This window comes from Falco peregrinus, chromosome 12, assembly GCF_023634155.1.
Source record: "Falco peregrinus isolate bFalPer1 chromosome 12, bFalPer1.pri, whole genome shotgun sequence".
In the NCBI taxonomy this organism is placed as follows: Eukaryota; Metazoa; Chordata; class Aves; order Falconiformes; family Falconidae; genus Falco; species Falco peregrinus.
Genome location: NC_073732.1, coordinates 7,099,230 through 7,120,250, shown reverse-complemented (window position 1 = coordinate 7,120,250; position 21,021 = coordinate 7,099,230). Strand labels below are relative to the sequence as shown.

Sequence of the window (21,021 nt, the reverse complement as noted above, 5' to 3'; positions counted from 1 at the left end):
AGTATATATGTTCAGTACTAGATAGTCAAGCTACAGTAAGAACTTCGCAAACTCCCAACATGTCACAAGTGAAAATATTAAAACTTATTGCTAGGTGCATTGAATGCTGTTAAATGGTACAGTCCTACTCCTCAGAGTTTTAAATCCTCTGTAAATGAACTGATAGAATTGGCAGCTATAAAACACCAACTTGATATTGATTTAACCATTCTTGTTAATTTTTTTCTAAGTAAGAAAAGGGAACAAAGAATAAGGGAATATAAGGACTGGGAACAGTGCGGGTAGGCTCTGAGCTACAGTGCTTTGGTACACTGCAGATGGACAGCAGGATCTGGCTAAACAGAGCACAGAATCCATACCGGCTCCAGTCTGTTAACCCAGGACTGACTTCTGAAGTTTGGGATTCAATTGTCTTCTGCAGAAAGACTTAGACTTGATGGAGAGGGCTGGAGGCCAGTAGAAGGGACAAGAATGGTGCATGTATGATATATGGGTGTGAGCATTGTAGAGATTTCAGATCCTAGGAAAAGAGAGCCCCATTTCACAGGTATATACATGGGACACAACTGTTTTTAATCATGCCAGATATATTCTGGATTCAGGGGTAAAAAGAGCTATGCAAATAAGTAGCTCCAAGCACAGTGACTAACTTAAACTGATTTCCTCTGCGTTTTATTGAGATGACTGACATTCTAACTAAATTATATAAGGGTTGTTTGTAAATGCACCTGCAATACTCCTAACAGCATTGTTCCCCCCCCATTCACCCTGTTCATTGCTTTTTAATGTCCCTGGTGTTTTTTTCTGTAACAGCTATAGTTTCTCCTCCCTGCTGTTCCCTGTTGTTGATCCACCATCATTTGTTGTGCTATCCAGCAAAGAAACTACGCAGGACATTGCTGATAACCTGGCTAGAAGTATTTGCCACCTGGCTGGCTGGCTGGCCACCAGCTGCTGCTTGCCCACCTCTAAGGAAGCCAAACGTGTAGGTTTGGGTGTTGCATGTGGGGTTTGTCATCTGTTGTAAAGGTACATTGTAAGAACTTATTTGAAAAAAACAAACAATAATCTGCTTTTGTAGCAGGCATACAGGCTCTGAAGTTATTAATAGGGGGTTGACAGAAAGACAGAGCAAACCCTTGTTTTCTGACAAAAGCAGGTTAAAAATAAAAAACATGTATAAAACCTGACAGTTTTTAATAATAATCATAATACGAATTTCTAGAAATACTTTCTAGCCATCCCTGTACGTCCTGCACGTGGGGAAACAGAAGTGCTTGATGCTTTCCAAATACCAAAGAACATGTGTTTGTGAGGTAGTACCTCCTGCGTGCTGTGATGGTACAGGGGACTGATCTTCTGATACTTTTATTAGTGTTCCAGGAATGCACAGTTCTGAAAACAGTGCTCCTTTTTGGAGCAAGTTCCTTTGAGGAACAATGGACAGACTGCTCATTGTCAAGTTTGTTTTTTATTTTAATAATATTTTTTTTCTTTAGGATGGAGTTTTAATGTTTTGATGTCAGAATGAAGAGCAGGATACCTGTCATTCTTCTAGCTTGTGGCTCCTTTAACCCCATCACAAACATGCATATGCGTTTGTTTGAGCTGGCTAGAGATCACCTGCACCGAACAGGTCAGTAAGGTGGTGTTAGGATCACACGCATGTGGTGGTTTACTGTGAAAAGGAAGGATTTTTAACACTCGCTATAGATGTTGTCACTTTACAGCTGGCTTAATTTTAATATTCTTTATTGATCATTCAGTATGAGGCTTTCATGGCATATTCAATATAGAAAGTGTAGCATTACGTCTTCCTTTGGCTCAGTACATAAACAAGTATCATAATGACTGTTCATGAAAATAAAATGAAAGTTTCATCAGCAGTTTTAGGATCATATTCATGGAACAGGCTGACTCTTGTGAAAGAGTATGGTTAACAATTTTGAAACTGAGAAGAAACATTTATGTTCAGATTTCATGCTTTTATGATACATTGTGTTTTAATATGAGGAAGTGTTACAGTTAGCAGTTTTGACAGCAGTGTGAAACAGGAGTATAGAGGAAACGTTAATTATTCATTATCCATCTTCTCTAAGAGGTAGAAGTTATCTCCCCTAGCTAAATAATTTCCTCATAAAGGAGATGAGAAAAGTGAGATGTCAGCAGGCTGGAAAGTTTTGGCAACAAAAGAGAAAGGTGGGTAACATAAGGAACTTAAGCAAAAATCAGAATAGCTACTGAGAAGCATTGAACTCTTAAGTTTAATCAACTACTTAGTTGCAGAGGCTTTTAATTTTTTTTTCCATCTGGCAGCTAAAATATACACATATGTTTCTGGAAGAGGTTGGGAGGGAATCACAGTTTATTGGAACTATGACAATGAGGTTCCTAGGGAGGTGATTCAGTAGGAACCTGAACAGAAAATAATAGTAAAAGGAATTTTGCTGTCAAATTGTAGGGTGGCGGGGAGAGAATTTGGTAACCCACTGATACCGTAGTGCAGTAAAAGCAGCAACTACACACTCACCACATACTGTAAGACTACTTTGACTTTTCTGAGGAAGAATTACAGAACTGGCTCTGAGGGCTGCCTCTACAAGTCTCTGTTGTCCTGTAACTACAATGATTTTGTTGCTCCCACAGAACAAAAAGGGTTACAAAGGAATTTGAATTGGTTTTTCTTACTGTAATTTTATAACTGCTTCTGCTGCCCAGGTGTGCAAGGAGTAGAAAGGTAATGTGAGACCAACTTGTAATTCTGTTTAAGCCGTATGTTAAAGTTACTGTTAAAGTCCAGTAACTTATTTCTTTACTTTGAAAGATGGATTGAACTGGGAAATGAATTATGATTCTGTCTGAATCACAATTTATTGTCTGATCTGCTCCAGGGACTATGTAAGAAGGCTCCACCCCTTACTCAGAGCAGTTTACTTGAACAAGTCTAGTGAAATTCATATTAAAAATGAAATTTTGAAAGGCTGAAATGGAAGTTGTGTGTTACATTGCACTTGTCTAACATCAGTGCTTAGTTCTGGATAGGATGTGACTTGCCTTTTGACATCTTAGTTTAATGTATGGAGTATGAGTACATCATGCATTAGAGAAGGGGATTTCTTGTGTCTGGGCTGCTTACAGTGAAATCATTGCACTTTCTGAATGCTTAACCCAGGATGTCTACAAAGCAAGAATCCTCAGTTAGCTTGTGGAAGCTTTACCGATGCCAGGTAGAGGTAGCTTTAATTGAAGTAACTGTAAATGCAGATGTATGTGTTTATATGTATGGATACAGAAACCTGGTATATGGTCTTTCTTGGTATGGTGAAAAGAGTTTCTCAAACAAAAGGGGTTGGCAACATGCTATGAAAATGATCAATTCTGGATGCCTGTTTCATGTCAGAACCATTCCCACCAAGGAAATTAATTGATCATTCTCTCATGTTCTAGTCATTTCCAGTTCTGCAGTTACCTAGGGAAGGAGGGAAGAAATCAGAGCTTACTTGCCGAGAAGAAGCACTAGTTGCAGACTGGGAGCTGATAGTGAGGCTGGAAGACAACAGTTATACATGCCTAAAGCTTGTTTGAAGTAGCGGTCTGCTACATTCACGTTAATTCCCTTCTCAGTGAGAGCAATGCACTTCTGAGATAACATACACACTGAATGCCTGAAAATCTAACTAGAATGAGTGAAGAGTTAACTAGCATGAGGGGTGATGTTTCCTAGGCTGTAAGAATTACTTACTTCTGGTGCTATTTCGGTATTTCTGCTTAATCACAAATCAGGCAGAAATGGTAAGTTGTGAAGTAGCTTGGCTGGAGTTGACTTCACAGTCAGGTTTTACTGTTATGAATGACATGACTATCCCTGATGTGCATCCTGACTGACATCTCCAGTAATTCTGTCTGCCAGCTTTTTGCACAGCACTTCAGTTTCAGATGCTGTCTAATCTTATTTTTCATACACCCTTATCTTAAATAGGGAATTATATTGAGTTTCTGATACTTTAAGCAGTTTCATTGCCACACATCAAGTAATTCATCCTTTTCCTGTTAATATCAGTCTACATGTGACTGAATAACTGTAATGATTCTCTTTATCTGGATTTTGTCTCTACTCATGTGAATTTGACTCTTTACACATCCTCATGTATAGCTAGGATTTTCTCAGATTCGATCCCTTTTTTTAAAATTGTTTCTTGAAACTTGTACTAGCTGTGGCAAATGCCTTTCCAGTCTGTTAAAACCTAATGTCAGATGCTTTTATTTCTCTTTGACTGTATTTCTCATTTGACCACAAAGGCAAAAGAAATAGTACTAGAATCAATCTATGTAAGATGTTTAAAATCTTGTTTCCCAGATATTGCCAGTAGAGGATACTTAGATCACCAAGTTTCCAGATAGGACCAAAAGGGATAGAGGACAAAGGAGGGGGTTATGAAAGATAAGCTGTTTCTGTCTGTGACAAGACGAATGCGAGGAGGAGGTGAAGGACAATGAGTAACTATCTTATGAAAACTTAGGAAAAATGTCGACACAATCAGTGGGTTGTGTCAGATGCAGCACTGGACAGAAGAGCTAAGAAGTCCAAGAAGAAATAACTAGTCACTAACCAGCCTTGGAAATTTGGAAGTTTATGTTGTTCAGGAGCTGCATCTGATTAAAATAGACTGATAATTTCAATAAAGGGAAAAGAACAGATTGGAACAGCAGCAAATCAGCATAAATGCAGACTTCAGTTTGATTTCGTGAAACAATTCTGATAAGTGGAATTTGAAAGAAAAGAAAAAAAAAACACAAAGAAAACCCAGTTTAATCCTACTGTTTTGATAGTGTGTATAGTAATACAGATACATGATTGGAATAGGATCAGATCAGCAGTAGTTACTGTATATACAGTAAATTTTGACAGACATTAGCTAAAATTAAATGAACTTAAAAAATGAAAAAGAAACAAATCTTTGATTTTTTTGTTTTTTTCACTACAAGATTTACAGCAGTGCTTGCTTAAATAGAGCAGCACTTGGTTAATTGTGTTAGGCTTTACCCTTGAAAGATGCAGGAAGAGGGATGCGTGTGTGGCTTAGCATCCAGAAAGAATTAAATCTATAGAGTGCATTTTGCAAAGGTGAAAATCAAAGCAGCAAAAGCATAAATGTTAAGACATTTCAAGACATACCATATCCCTAAAGGAAACACTTCTGTTCCATAAAACTCAATTTTCTGAATACTGTTATCAATACAAATAGTTTAGGTCCTAACCATTTTCTAAATTTAAGGTCTTCTTTTCTAAGTCAAGAAGTATAGGCATCTTTCTGTTCCACAAGTTTTATTGTCTTACACTAAAACCCAGCAGAATAAAGGGTGGGTGTCCCCTGCTTGCAGTGGTATTTTCGATTATGCTTTGTGTTTGACTTTGGAATCCTAGTCATCTGTTTTGCAGCATCTCTGAAGAGAATCATTGCTTCCCAGTCATGTTACATGGCAAAAGTCATCTTGGATGAGAGCATTTCAGAATAAGGTGTCCTGTGAGTAGAACTACAATACTTTATTATTCACATTGTTACTCTCAAGGTGGTGGTTTTACCCTTCCTTTCTGGAGGAAAGGCTCATTGTCAGAGCTGTCAGGATACTGCCTTTCCTTTTTTTTTTTGTCTAAAGCTGGTAGAAGTGAAGTTGTATTTTGGGGTCCTGATACAAAATGTTTATTATAGATGTGATGTGTGGAGATCATTCAGCAATTTTTGAGGACTGATTGTTGTGCAGGCTCAGCAACTCAGCTGTTGGAGGAATTCCTGAAGTCACAATGTATTTGAGTGGCTGTCTGACTACAGAGGTAAATCTCCATCTTCAGGCCCTGTAGTTCACTCAACCAGGTGGATATGATTTATGTTTGTCTGGGTACTCATATGTCACCTGGTGGCATCTGTCACCACGATTTTTGCACACCTCATCTAGTTCAGTGTATGCATCTTTCAAGCACTCTGAAGTGGTGAACGTAAAGTCATCCATCGTATGGAGAGCTATCCTAAAAGGTTGTCCATTACTGCTCTGATGTATTTGTTGTTTATGTTGACTTTCAATCCAATGATTGCTGAATTGTTTACCCCTTTGATTTTCCTTCTGTTGAATTCCCTTCACGGAAGGTGACTGAAGATGAAGTAAAAAAGTCTTGCTTATTTTATTTTCCTTTTTCATGCTTGGCAGTCTCTACATGCATGTCATGGGAGGGTAAGCATGGGCTGGTATTTTGATATTTAATCTAAACAAAGATTTAGGTACTGCTCCCTCCACCCCAGTGTATTACAACCTATAAATCAAATTAACATTTTTGTTTAAATGGAACAATGAAAAATTGTTCTATTAGTTACCCTAGTATTAGTAGGCTGAGGTTTCTGGGAGGATAACTGTTGATTTCTTGTGGGTTCAATGGAAACCATTACTATTACCGTGTGATTTTAATGTGTGTATTCTCACACACAGAAGGCTGATAAAAGAAATTAAATAATCCAGTTAACTAACCATATTCATAAAAGCAAGTGTGCCAGTGGTTGTTTCAGTGAATAAATGAAAAATGAATTAGTGTAAGCTCTTATTGCATCTTAGATGATTGAACATGAGGTTGTATTGTAACTATTTTCCAACATTGTTCACTTCTGATAGCAAGTTTTAAATTGTTTTACATTTTGAAATAGCTGACACTACTCATGAAGGAGGACTTGACTCCTCAACAACCAAAGTGATTTTTGTTATTTATGTATGTCATGTATGTACTATGCAGTAAAATTTAAACTGTTCATCAGACTCACTTTGTTATATTTTAGAAGTGTAGGAAACTTTATGCTCTTAGACCAGGCTTAATAAAGCAGAGAAAATGCTTATTCCTGGACAAACCCTCCAAAATCCAAACCAAAAATTTGCAATCCTGTGTCTGGCAATTGTTCACATGAATGCACTAATTTATAGAAGTTAATCTCTTGTCCAGTGCTGATAAGGAAATTGAGGCAGTCTCCAAAAGAAAACCCAAACATGAAGCCCAGGGAATTTTCTTTGGCTTATGCTAATAAACTTTGGATTCATGGGACAGAAACCTTACACAGGCCATGAGTTAAAAACTGTCATCTTGATTAAAGTTTATTGGGTTGTGGAGAGGTTTTTTGGTGGTTGGTTTTCAGTGGGGTTTGTTTCTTTTTCATGTTTCATTTTCAGTGGGGGTGTTGCAGTGTTTGAGGTTGGTTTTTTCTTTGGTGTTTGGGCTTCAGGGTGGTTTGGGGTTTGGTTGTTTGGGTTTTTTATGTTTAGTGTTTTTTGGTTTGGTGATTTTTCAGTTTTTTTGCTGTTTAGGTGTGGGTTTGAGAGGGGGTATTGGCTTTTCAGGGTTTTTCTGGTTAGGGGTTTTTTTTTTTCCCCTGTGCATGAGCATTATATGGTCTGTAAACTAATGTCCATATCTGCAGGAAGGGAAAAATTGCATATTTGAGTTGGTGTCACAATTGATAGCATAGAAGCTACCAGCAAGTCTTAACTCTGGGGTTTTTTTCTGTCATAAATGTAAGTTAGCAGAGCTGAATACTGAATGGCAAGGAGTTTCATTCTAACCTTGAGATGAGATTGGCATTTGTCTAATATTTTTATGTAAGCCTGTATCAGTGAAACTTTTAAAGCGTTGGAGTTTTAACAGGAAGGTACCAAACTACCTTAAAGTAAGTGTGTTGGCTTATCTGCTGTTTTCAGTTATATGTAACCATAAAAGCATGAAACACGCAACTTTTGCTACTGTCATTACTTATGGCTAATGTACATTGGTACTGGCTGTTTATAGTGATGTGCTGTAAATCTAAACTCTTACCTAGAAGAGATACTACTTGGGGTAGTTACTTTGTTATAAAGAACCAGGCTGCATAAACAGATGTGCCTAATTCTCAGTTGTCATAGAAATGCAAAAGAGGCTTACATTTTGTAGGCACTGTTCAGCAGGGAATAAAGTTTCTAAAAACTTTGTTTATGCTAAAAGAGTACTATTTCATAGTACTTACTTAACGGTATCATGGAAAAGGAGGGAAATAAAGCAGCACAAAGTCCTATTGCAGCCTGCTCTGGAGGTGGCAGAACAGCAATGGGGTCATTCCTGCCCGCTGGGCAGGTTAACACCATAAAGCTGCAGAGCTTCCCAGTCTGTTGTGGATTTTCCTATGACACTGAGAGGAAGATGTGTAGTGGGCAAGAGTTAAATGTATGGAAGTATTTCTTTCGTTTGGTTTTTTTATAGTGATTATTTCCTTTTATTATTTACTTTTTGTATAGTTTCTAGTAGTAAATCCCAGACATTATTACTAGGAGAAATTAATCTTTAAAAGCCCCACCAAGCTACACATAGAATTTTATATGAAACTAGCATTTGATAAATTTGCTGTAGTATTAATAACCTAATTCAGCATTACAGTTTGTGTTAGTGTTTGTGACAATTTACAGTGACCTTTATTACAGAAGAATAAATATCTGTTTTCCTTTATAATACTGTTTCAACATGTTTGAGGAAAATTTTTTGTTTCATTATTTTTTTATTCTTAGTTTTCTAAACATTTATCCTAAGCAGTTCTTAGAGAATATAAATTCATAGCAAGAGGAAATTTTTTGCTGTTTTTGATAGGATTGTTTTGAAAAGCAATGCCACTTAAGAGCCTGGAGGATTTTATACATACTTGGGACAAGCAATAATAAATACTTCATGATGAAAACAAATAGCATTCCAAAGAAATAGAATTTGAAGTTAATTCTGGACCAGGGAGGGTTTGAAACTACCTGTAATAATTTATGGGACAGAGAAGAGAATTGCGGTGGAAATTTAAAAAAAAAACCAAGGTGGCAGAATTTAATTATTTCCTGTTTGCATGCCTGCCAGAGTTAAGAAGCATATTTGAATAGGTGAACTTTTAAGTTACTGTAGAGGACAGAAGTTATTTAGAGCCAGTAATAAACTGTTCTATATTTTGAGTACTAAAGCTTGCATTTTTAGATGGAAAGCTCTCATGTACATCATGTTTGCATAGTGCTGGGTTACTCAGTTGTTGTGAGTCATCTTGGTTATTGTATGTGATTTTAGGTACCTTAAGTGTTAGCAACCTTGATTTTTCTCTTCCAGTTGGTTTTATTTCTGCTTTGGAACAAGCTGATATGGCCTCAGAAGCTCTTATCGATATAATCCAATTTATGTGGTTCTAGGCCAGACTCTAGACTGAAATCTTTACAAATCGCAAGAATACGGCAGAGTTGCAGTCATTCTTGGCTAGCGTGATTTCATACGATTTTAATTTTTACATTTAATGTTTTCATTTAAAATATAAGGGAACAATTTATATCTAGAAACTGAAAAGAAAGGAACTGAAATTTGGAAAATAAAATTATTGTGTGAGGACAAACCTTGTAATAAGGGTAACATTAATGAGTTCAGACTGTAATGTCTTTCCCTTTAAATGAGAATGTGTTATAGCATTGTATTTTATCAAAGTACCAGAAAATAATTGTAAGTCAAGTGAAATTATTTCCAATTTCAGATCAAGAGACGGGCTTAATAATATACACATATTTGCATGCTTCTGGAAAATTTTATCTTGGTCTGTTCATCATTTTGCTTATAATGAGGATGTTTTAAAACAGAGGATAGTTTGGACTGACCTTTCAACAGGAGACAGGCCTGTAAATCTCGCTGAATCTTAATGCTATTTTGTAAGTCAAACTCACTTAAGTTCTTTTGAAAATTTTACCCTATTATATCAAAACAAATATGAAGTTACTAAATTGTCATTTTAGAATATTAAATTGTCATGTGCCAGTATCAGAAATTATGAGTCCAGGTGTATAATTTCCATTACAAAGCAACAGAAGGAACTTGCTGCATTTAAGTTTCTTTGTTGAAACAACTGAATTAGGAAAAAAGAAAGAGGATTTTTCCCCCTTCAGTATCATATTTGGTGTAGTTATTTAAAATGCTTGTTACATTAGAAATCATTTTTGTTTCATTTCTGTTTATTTGAAACACCCTTTCTCCCCTTTCTGTTACTGGAGGTGTGTGGCCCATATCAGTGCTCTATTTCCCTGTTGATTTCTTAAAATGAGAGCTACAGTTCTGTTCCCTGAATTTAGGCCACAACTGCAAAGTCTAACATAAAAAAGCTTGTGTTAATGATTACATTATGTTACAGGAGTAGAAAAATATGGGCATTTTTTCAAATTTAATCAACATCATCAGCCAGATAGAAAGGGTCTTTAATAGCTTTTAAGCTGGTGTTTGGACCACAGTGCTATAAGTCTAACTTGAGATTTCATTAGCCCCATCTTTGTTCTTGAATCTTCTGATTTGTCTGAATCATATTAATCACAGCTGCTGTAATTTATATGCTGTAATTAATATGCTGTAATTTTGGCTTTAACACAATGAAAAGGCACAATGATTTTGATAAATAACAAGCATCAGATGCTTAAGAACAAAGCAGTGGTCAGTTAAGTCATGCATTGCTCTGGCTATATAACAGCTGCACTTACTGGAATATAAAACTTAGTTATATCTAGCAATTTTGATGGTTTGCATCATAAATTGTAAACTTCTCTACTTGCTTGAAAATGGTATGTTCATCCAGCTGTCCTTTTTCAATCATCTAAAACAATAAACATTGATAGTAATTGTGAGCATTTCACAGAGGAGCAAGGCTGCTTTTTAATTTTTGTAATTGCTGTTTCTGTATTAAAAATAATACCTAAATGAAGTTGTTCATAGCCTGTTATAACTTTGATGTTAACTGTGTTTTGAAGAGGTTGGACTAGATGAACTCACAAGGTCCCATCCACCCTAAAATTTCAAGATTCTGTGAAAATGACGTATTTTTCCTTTTTTCTTTTCTTTTTTTCAAAAGGAAGGTATCAGGTGATTGAAGGTATTATGTCTCCTGTTAATGACAGCTACGGAAAGAAAGGCTTGGTTTCGGCAAGGCACCGGATAGCAATGGCTAAACTAGCACTGGAGACGTCTGATTGGATTCGAGTTGATCCATGGGAGAGTGAGCAGGAGACATGGACAGAGACAGTAAAAGTATTAAGGTAATTACTTTTTTCTCCCCTTTTCTTTATGAAGCTACTGATTGCCAGAAATCTGTCTACCAGATCAATGCGCAGAAGTTGCTCCTGTTAAAACCCCCGAGCAAAGCAGAACATGTCTGTTTATGGCATCATCTGCTATGAGATAAAGTATTATATCTGTGAGCAATGAAAATTCACATCACTTTCCTTCAGAAAGGTTGTGTAGTCAGTATTCCCCATCTGGAGTCTTTCCTTTCCGAGTGCAAAGCAGATATGTTTTCCTCATGCCTATGCAATACTGTACAGTACTGCACTTTCGCCATTTAGGTAGTTAGATGCGTGTTGGAAAGCCTCTGCCAAGAAAGGGTCTTGCAAAATTATAGTTGCTGAAAGAGTTCTGCAGAAAAGTTCTTGGCTGTCATGTTATTTCTCTTGGGTATAAGCCTCTAAGCCTGTAATATAGGTATCTTAGTCAGAAAGTAAGAGAGTTTACAAACAAACCTATTCTTCAGGAGCATTCCTATTTCAGATTAGCTATGTTGGCATTATTATGCCTGCAGATTTATCTAGTCACACATCCTTGAAAAGTTTTCATATTAACTATAATGGCAAGTTAAATGCAAGCCCATAACTGCTGATGTTTTCTTCAAAATTACTGAGTTGGCTGTGGTTTTGTGCTGGAAGATAAAATTAAAGAGTTTGTCCCAAACCTGTTAACTTGATGTAAGGACTTTGAAACGTACCTTTTTCCCATATGATTGGTCTTGGTAATAAATGCAGGCGAGGTATGAAAACACAAACTTCTTGTGCTAGCCACTCTTTTGGAAACATAGATGCTACAGCATTCAACAGATACTGTTGAAGTGAAAGAGTTCATTTATGTCTTTCAAGAAAGCAAGTGTGCTATAAGAACTATCAATGATTCTTCATTTCTATCCACATTTTCTAGGTTACTCTCTCACTCAGAACAGTTGTACATGTAGCTTAAGGCTCTAAAATGTGCCTTCCAACAACTGCCCAGAAAGCTCTTGTGGTCTTTATGAAAGCAGTTAAAAACCAGACCGGTTATTTTACAAAAACATACATCAAAATACCCTACATACTTACCAGACAATTAGTGGAGCCTTTTCAGTTCTGCTTCTGTTTGCTTCACTGACTGAACACAGATATCCAGTTGCTTATTCTGTGCCTTCCAGCCAGCCAGTAGAATAGGATCAGAGCAGAAGGAAGACTAGGCAACGCTACCCTGTCTTTGCAGAAAACCTTTCTGTTCCTTTCTCTAATCACAATTGTATATTCCAGTGTGAGAAATCACCAAAAGGTCTGTCCTGCAGTATTCGTTGGGTATGGAATTTTTCTCCTAAACTTCAGTTTTGTAAAACTATTTTCCTCCAGAGAAGCAGCTACAAACTTAAGGATCAGGTGATCCTATTTACAAAGGCACAGCCTCAACTGAAGTACTATTTTTTGGTTTGTAAACTGTAAATCCACCTCAGAGTCCTTTAGGATAAGAGGTATAGTAAATAAAACCTGTATGTATAATTTTCTGCTCAGAGAAAGTAGTATCAATGTCGTACAGACAGCCAAACTTCCTGTCTGCCTAGAAAGTTTACACAAATACATTAGAAACAAAAGGAGGGCTAAGGATAATCTTCATCCTTTATTAGATGCGACAGGGAACATTGCCAGAAAGGATGAGGAAAAGGCTGAGGTACTTAATGTTTTCTTTGCCTCAGTCTTTAATAGCAAGACCAGCTTCCCTCTGGGTACTCAGCCTCCTGAGCTGGAAGACAGGGATGAGGAGCAGAATGTAGTCCCCACAGTCCAGGAGGAAACGGTCAGTGACCTGCTGCTCCACTTGGACATGCACAAGTGTATGGGGCCAGATGGGATCCATGTGAGGGTACTGAGGGAGCTAGCGGAGGAGCTCACCAAGCCACTTTCCATCATTTATCAACAGTCCCAGCTAACTGGGGAGGTCCCAGAAGACTGGAGGTCAGCCAGTGTGACATCCATCTACAAGAAGGGCCAGAAGGAGGATCCGCGACACTACGGGCCTGCCAGCCTGCCCTGGGTGCCGGGGAAGGTGCCGGAGCAGACGGTGCTGAGCACCATCACCCAGCACGTGCAGGACAGCCGGGGGGTCAGGCCCAGCCAGCGCGGGGTTATGGCAGGCAGGGCCTGCCTGGCTGCCCTGATCTCCTTGTGGGACAAGGTGACCCCCCTGACGGGTGAGGGACAGGCTGCGGGTGGTGGCTGCCCGGGCTGGAGCGAAGCCTTTGGCACCGTCCCCACAGCATCTCCTGCAGCCACCGGCTGCTCCCGGCCGGGCCGGGGGGGCTCTGCGCGGGGTCAGGAGCTGGGGGGCGGCCGGGCCAGGGAGCGGTGGGGAATGGAGTCACATCCCACCGGCACCGGGCACATGGGGGGGTTCCCCAGGCTCAGCACTGGGGCCTGTCCTGTTTAATACCTTTATTGATGATCTGGACAAAGGGATTGAGTGCACCGTCAGGAAGTTTGCAGATGACACCAAGTTGGGGGGAGTGTTGATATGCTTGAGGGTAGGAAGGCTCTGCAGGGGGATCTGGACGGGCTGGACCAAGGAAGGCCAATTGTACAGATTAACGAGGCTCAGTGCCAGGTCCTGCACCTGGGTCACAGCAACCCCAGGCAATGCTACAGGCTGGGGAAAGAGCAACTGGAAAGCCACCTGACGGAAAAGGGCCTGGGGGTGCTGTCTGATGGCCAGCTGAACACAAGCAGGCAGTGTGCTCATGTGACCAAGGCAGCCAACAGTGTCCTGGCTTGATCTAAAACAGTGTGGCCGGCAGGACCAGGGCAGTGATGTTCCCCCATACTTGGCACGGGTGAGGTCACATCTCAAATCCTGGGTTCAATTTTGGGCCACTCACTTCAAGAGGGACATGGAGGTGCTGGAGCATGTTGAGAATGGCAAAGGAGCTGGTGAAGGGTCTAGAGAACAAGTCTTATGAGGAGCAGCTGAGGGAACTGGGGCTGTTCAGCCTGGAGAAAAGGAGACTCAGGGGACACCTTATCGCTCCCTACAGCTGCCTGACAGGGGCTGCAGGCAGATGGGGATCAGTCTCTTCTCCCAGGTAACAAGTGGCAGGACAAGAGGAAACAGCCTCAAGTTGTGCCAGTGGAGGTTTAGATCAGATATTAGGAAAAAATTTTCCCTGAAAGGGTGGTGAAGCATTGGAACAGGCTGCCCAGGGAAGTGGTGGAATCACCATCTCTGGAGGCATTTAAAAAACACATAGATGTGGTGCTTAGTGACATGGCTTATTGGTAGATTTGGCAGTCCTGGATTAATGGTTGGACTTGATGATCTCAGAAATCTTTTCCAGCCTAATTGATTGTATGATTCTATGAAAGTGAACCTCTAGTTTCATAAATAAATTCACAAAATGTTAAAATGTATGCCTGTTAAGGAGAGAAATGAGCTTAAATAATTTTTTTCCTAAATGATAACCTGTATTAATGAGCTGGACCAGTGCCATAATCTGATGTTGAACCCTGTCCCTTGGATGTGGGAAGTAGCATCCTGATGAAACAGTACACGTAGGTGTTTTGGCTTTGTATTTTATTTTAACTGTCATACATTGATATTAAAAAAAAAGAGGCAGCTTTAAGGCTAGAACCTTACCAAGTATAAACAGGCAATGGTTTATAGTGAAGTTGTGCTTCTTCATAGGTGTTGAAGGTTAATCTAGAGATTCTTCCCTGGTCAAGGAACCGAGAACCAATTGCTGCCTTCACTATAATCTCCCTCAGGTGGGAACTTTAGCACCAATAGAAAGAGATTTTGCTATTGCAAGGCAAAGGCAAAAAACATTATTGTACCTAAATGTCTCTTCTTATCAGTATTTTGAATTGTATGCTTAGCTGCAGTAGAACATTGTGTCCTGAGACATGAGTGGCCTTTTCCTACAGGACTTGTTTTACCTAAGCGCGGTGAAAATGTCATATTTCATCAGAATCAGTGGATTTTGCAGAGGGTCCCAAATAGTTATGACATAAAAGAATTTTAAGGAGCAAAGGTCATACCTCACTTGTGACAATGCTATTAGTTGCCTGTTACGTTAAGTGAGAATGGAAATTTTGGAGACTATCTCAAGGCTTTTTTTAGAGAGGAGGAGGGAGCATGATAGAGCTATTTCCCATGTTGTTTGTGAAAATTCTTCCTAGACAAGAAAACAGTACTGTCAGAAACCAAAGAACTATATTAATTTGTCCTGTAATGTAGATTTGATTGTGGTGTGGATATGCTATGAATTAATTTAGAGTTGGCAAAGATGTATCTTACCCAACTTTCATTAGATTGTACTTGTGATTTAATTATATAGTTATTCAAAGCTTCACGCACTGTTCGGAAAACGCTTGCTAAACTGACAGTTGGTATACCTTTAAAATAATTTAAGCCTCCCTGCCCCAGCACTTGAAACACATGCTGAACAGACCTTTTGGCAGTTAAGATTTTGCAGAGCTTGTAACATTAGTCCTGCAGCGAGCTCTTTGCCAAGAGTTCTTATTTTTGAGTCACGGCCTAAGAATTTCAGCCTATCGTACAAAGATAGTGTGCTTGACTATGCATAGCATCAGCCTGTTTACAACAAGGCAGGATTAAAAATAGAAATGTAGGAAAGTACAGGCCAAGTTACTGCTACTTACACTCTACTACTGTATGTTCCTCACCTCTTGTCTCTGCAGTTTCTTTAGCCAGTGGCTGAGCATCAAAAATTACTGGAGATTGTTATGCAGCCTGTCTAGGTGTGGATTCCTGACACTGATGCACCTTATTGCTGTGACTAGAAGTATTTGCATGATTTGGAGTGTACATTTAAATCACTAAACTGTAAATTCATTCCTTAGGCCAGACATACAAAGGGTTACCTATGGCTTTGTACATGCACTGAATTCAGACTGTACCTTGTAACTCATAATCTTTGCTTTGATACAGTTATATAAGACCTGATGCTCACTTTGGCTATATATGTACTAGACAGAGATGGGACACTGGCTTGAGCCTGTGTCTGCCTGTCCTGTTCAACCGCAAGCTTGTTTCCTGAAATGGTTTTGGCTCCTGCTCGTATGAGCAGTGCCTAAGCACAGCCCAGGATGGTGCAAGTTCAGTACTATTCCAAACAGGCAAGGCCATGCTGATTTGAAAGGAAAGGAGTTCAGGTGTTTGGATCCAAGATTAGCACTTGCTCTCATGATCAAGGAAAGGGTCACTACCATGACATAATAGTACCAGTACTGCAGTGAGGCACCAGTGACGAGGAACAGCAAAAGAATAAAAGTAATAGAAACGTGGAAAAACTGTCGAAAGGGTCCTTGCCTGCCTTCATGGATCTGAACTCGCTGAAATTAGAAGCATAGCAGATGTCAGAAGTTTTACAAGAATTGTATATTCTGGGTTTCTCAGGATTATGATTCTTTTAATTAAAATGAAAGGGAAAACCACATGGTGTGAACTCAGGGAATGTTTTTATGGAGGAGAGGATGAGAGAGAACAAGAATGTCTCCTGAAAATAGCACACATTATAGAAACATCATCATGAGGGGTTGTATTTAATCAAGGAATTCAATCTAGTGATTAAAGTGTGATTTAATCCTGTTTAAAGCAAAAACCTCCACAATGTTTTAAATGTAATGTTGCTACCAAAATTGCTGTAACGGTAGAATTTCAAAAAGGAATTAAAAACCAGAATGCCATTATGGAGATTGTTTGTGAATTCTGCGTAATGTTAACTGCATTGATACTAATCTCATGGTAGAATGAATATGCTAAATTCTTAACAAATTTTATTCAAATCCAAAGTGCATAAAGCAGACTGTGTTCTTGAATCTGAAAGTGCCAGGTAATCGCTTTGTGCATCTCTGAGAGGATTACCTCACACAGAAGCCTTTATTTTAAATGCAGGCACCATTACAATGAATCACTCAGATTGCTCCAGTCCAAGAAGGAATTCATGAAAAACAAACAGCCCATAGAAAGATCTACGGAGGATTCCCTTTCTTACCAGCACTCAGGTTGGTTCATAACTGTAAACCTGACTCTTTTGTTTAGCATTAAAACCAATACAGCTTTACCAGACTAGACTAATTGACTAAGTTGAACACAGTAGCTGGTAAAGTTTGAGAGTTGGAGCTGCCTACCAAAAACAAGCCATGCCAAATGCCAGCATGACTTCTGGTGCAGTTATTTTGCAGTAACTCCAACAGATAGGAAACTTGTTTTGTTTTTTTTATCTTGGTTTTATAAGCATCTCTTTAGCTGTGTCAGAGATGTATGTTGTGGCCCTGCTGGTTTTGCAAAGCATAGAATATATGAATAAAAACCAAAAAGTATAGGGATTATTTAGAACTGTAATTGTTAGAGTATGGGCGAAGTATATGGATACCACACCAGTGATGCTGATGCATTGATGTTTACTGCATTTCTGGACAGAAAAGCTTCTGTTGACATTAGAAGTATGGCAGGTTCTGCAAATGCTGTTCAGTTTCGGGTTTCCTATTTTATTATATTCCCTAGCCCTACAACTTGCTGGGATGCTGCTAAATTTTTGATACATTAGATTTTTCCTGAAGTATTGCAGCACTTCTTGGACATGAATAATGCATTTAAATTGTTCATGGTTATACAAAAGTTTAAAAAAGATGAGGAGTTGTATCTTTGTAGGTGGTAGTGAAAAAGAAGTCTCAAGGCATTTAGACTGCAGTGGAATCTTGTGTCTGATGGGGTTAATGATTGTTAGCAAGTGGCAAGTCAGATTATTCCACATTGCCACACTATAGTGTGAAAGTAGTAAAGAATATTTTAATTTTCCATTACAAAAAATTATTTTGGCTATTATTTCCTGTAGTTATTTCAGTATGTAAAAATGGTCAAGAAAAAAATGTTAAAACTAGTTTTTCTTTCCCAATAAAGTTTCTCAGTTTAGAATTCATCAGTCATCATCACAGGATTCCTCTATGGTCAGAAACAAAGTGCATGGCAAAAACTAGGTGAGAAGGAGGATGGGCAAGAAATGGGTTTCTCTGTCTTGTACACAGTGGCTGGATTATTTTTTAATTTATTTCTATCTGGCATCAATCCACAAAGAACAATCCTTTAGTCAGAACGGAGAAAGGCTAGCATCCTGTTGTTACGTACCTTTTCTGCCTTCAGTGCTTTGACTGACTGGGCAGTGATACACATTTGGCTATATTAAACATGCAGCCCACCCAAGAGGGAGTGGAATGACTTCTTTCCAATTCCTTTGATCACTAGCATGGTATGGCATGGGAAATGGAGAATGATCAAGAGCTACGGAGAACTCCAGAGCAAAGTAGATTTCTTTCCCTTTCTCATAAATAAATGCTGGTTAGCACAAACTTTCTGATATGCAACTGACCCAATTCCTCCTCCATGCCCCATTCCCACCCCCAAAAAAAATCCCATCCCAACAATGAACTCTGTTGACTTGGGGTTTTCTGTGAAGTTTTTAGAACAGCTCAGTCACCTAATGGAAGCTTTCACATCAGCTTGATGGCTGAATTTAGCAGTGGCAAAATTCAATAATATACTTTCTTCCTACTAAATGTGTGCCTACTAAACTGTAAGATGTCTTTGCATGGTCCTGAACCTCATGATTTTGTTCCACATGAAACAATCAGGTCACTTTAATGTATATTGCAAATAAAAAGGTTTACTGAGGACAGGTGTAGACAAATGATTGTAGTTTTAATAAACTTAGCATTGTTTACTAGTGCTAGTCATTCAGGAAGAAGATGAAAACAAGAATACAGAGTTAGTCTTCTCTGTTTTTCAGTGTCCAGGGATTTGCCATCCCTCCTTGATTCACTAAATATAGATTCATACGCAGTATTTCTTCTCCTGCTTACAAGAGATGGTTGATTGTCTTCATTTCATTTTTAATTGAATCCCCTGCACTTCTGGTCTCTCAGTTGCCTTACATGAATGACTTTGTTGTCACCTGTTGAATGCTTTTCCCTGGCATACTTTATCAGCAGTCTCCCTTAATTAGATCTTAAATCCCGCTACTTCCTTTGTGTTGATAGTTATTTCTCCTTTAGCTTACCCTCTTCCTTTTCCCTGAACACTTCAAAGAATGGAAATTCATTTTTGTCCACCATCATCAACTGAGCTACGCCAATCAAAACCAAGCAAAAATTTCCCTGATCCAGCCATACCATGGCCTGAAGTAAAGGCTATTGTACTTACTTAAAAAAGGAGCGCTGCAGCAGCCATTTGGGTTTTATGCCATTATCTATAGTGGAAGCTGAACATCATTTAGCAAAGTGCCCTTGAAAGGCCAAAGACACATTTTTCTCATTGGCACAGATGATGTGGGGATATGCAGAGATATATTTCTAAAATTGACAATATTTTTTTAAAGCCTACAATCTATTAATTTAGCTTCTGTTAACCTAGAACTGCAATGCATGTGCATGCAGAGAAAACCCATCAACACTATAAAAGCTCTGGTGTAATACTAGCTCTGATACAGCTTGGGACAGAGCACTGTTTTACTGTGGAGGTTGCTGATAAGTAAAAAGCTGTGACATGAAACCCAGGTATGACTCTGGAAAGCAGGAGACTGGAAACAGTCCTAAACATGGAATTGAGGACAGAGAACTGGACAGGAGGAGTAGAATCTGTGAGTGGGAAGACAAGGAAGATTGGAAATGGCTTGAGGAAATAGATGGGCGTAAGACAGCTTGGAAGGCATGAAGCAGAACTGATCAGCTTTGTCATGACAAAGTTTCCAGATTTCCAGAGTTGTGTGAATCTTCAGGTTCTCGATGTCTCATTGTTCATCAGCTGTCAGAAGTATCTGGGACATTCTTTCAGAGCTTCGTACTCTTGTAGCCCTGGTCACAGACAACTTTTGCAGGTACTTCTGCACTAGCTCAGGTGTCAGAGATGAGAGCATTGAATCTAAAGGTTGCAACCTTGCAGATGCGGGTATCAAAATAAAATTTACTGGGTCGTTTGTGGGGAAGGGGCTGTTACAAAAATTTCACATGCCTACCAAATGCACTAATTATAAACTCTAAAAAAAAACAGAATTACATTTTTAAATATCTGGACAGTCTATGGTGAATTGTCAGACATGAATACCATACAGTCCTCCTTCTATAGTAATGCCACATTGAGAGCACAGGAAAGTGTAGTACAGTACCCTGTCTTTGTTGTAGGGGTTGCAAGGTATGTAGTGAGGGGTGTAAGAGGAGAAGAAATGCTTGCTGTAGTTAACTCAACAGTACATACTAAATCTCTGCAAAACTGAGTGTATCTTAAGGCACTGAAGGTATGCTTTTCATGCATCACCACTGGTATGTTTCTTATTTTTCGAATTGCTGATTTAAGGTGTTTGTATAAGACTTGTAGATGTGCTGTTTACAGCCACAGATAAATGTAAAATGGAGACAATACACCCATCCTCCTTCTTCATTTCACATGAATGCAAGGCTGTGAAAATACCTAGTCAATGTTTGTAAAATACTCAGATGGTATAATGATGAGTGCTGTAGAATAGACTTTGAGGAAAGACTTCTGTACGGAGGCTTAAGCAATTCTTGGTCATTATTCAGATAGCAAATTTGGCTGTAGATCTCTTTGTACTAGAACAAATATGCCATGGCCACATGACACATTATCTGTATAATACTCTTCTGGTTCCAGTTTCTCTAAAATTAAATAAAACTTAGTAGGTCAACTAACTAGCTTATTTTACCAGTAAGCGTAGTTAGATTAAATAGTCCGTCATGTTTTAGATTATATAGGTGAACAAACCCAGGTGAAATTCTGTTGTTCTCTGGCTAATGTGACAGCATGCAAACATTGTGCCTGTGTGCCAGAGTGCCGTAGGGCAGCTGCTTCCTAAGGGATGGGGAGCCATCAGCCATCACAGTGGCAGG

General features: G+C 38.9%; 1 protein-coding gene across 10 annotated transcripts in view; it reads left to right on the top strand.

Annotated features, from left to right (window-relative positions):
* Positions 1–21,021, top strand: part of NMNAT3 (nicotinamide nucleotide adenylyltransferase 3) — a 32,847-nt gene that overhangs the window by 10,647 nt on the left and 1,179 nt on the right. For 3 of the 10 annotated variants that reach the window (XM_055817474.1, XM_055817472.1, XM_055817473.1), the window contains 4 exons: positions 814–985; positions 1,500–1,636; positions 10,908–11,091; positions 17,018–17,127. In XM_055817474.1, the coding sequence (XP_055673449.1) occupies positions 1,528–1,636; positions 10,908–11,091; positions 17,018–17,127 (403 nt within the window). In that variant the 5' untranslated portion in view covers positions 814–985; positions 1,500–1,527. Of the gene's footprint in view, positions 1–813; positions 986–1,499; positions 1,637–5,468; positions 5,526–8,523; positions 9,724–10,907; positions 11,092–17,017; positions 17,128–21,021 lie in introns of those variants that run through there. The other 7 variants (XM_055817478.1, XM_055817479.1, XM_055817476.1 and 4 more) reach the window with 4 other exon arrangements.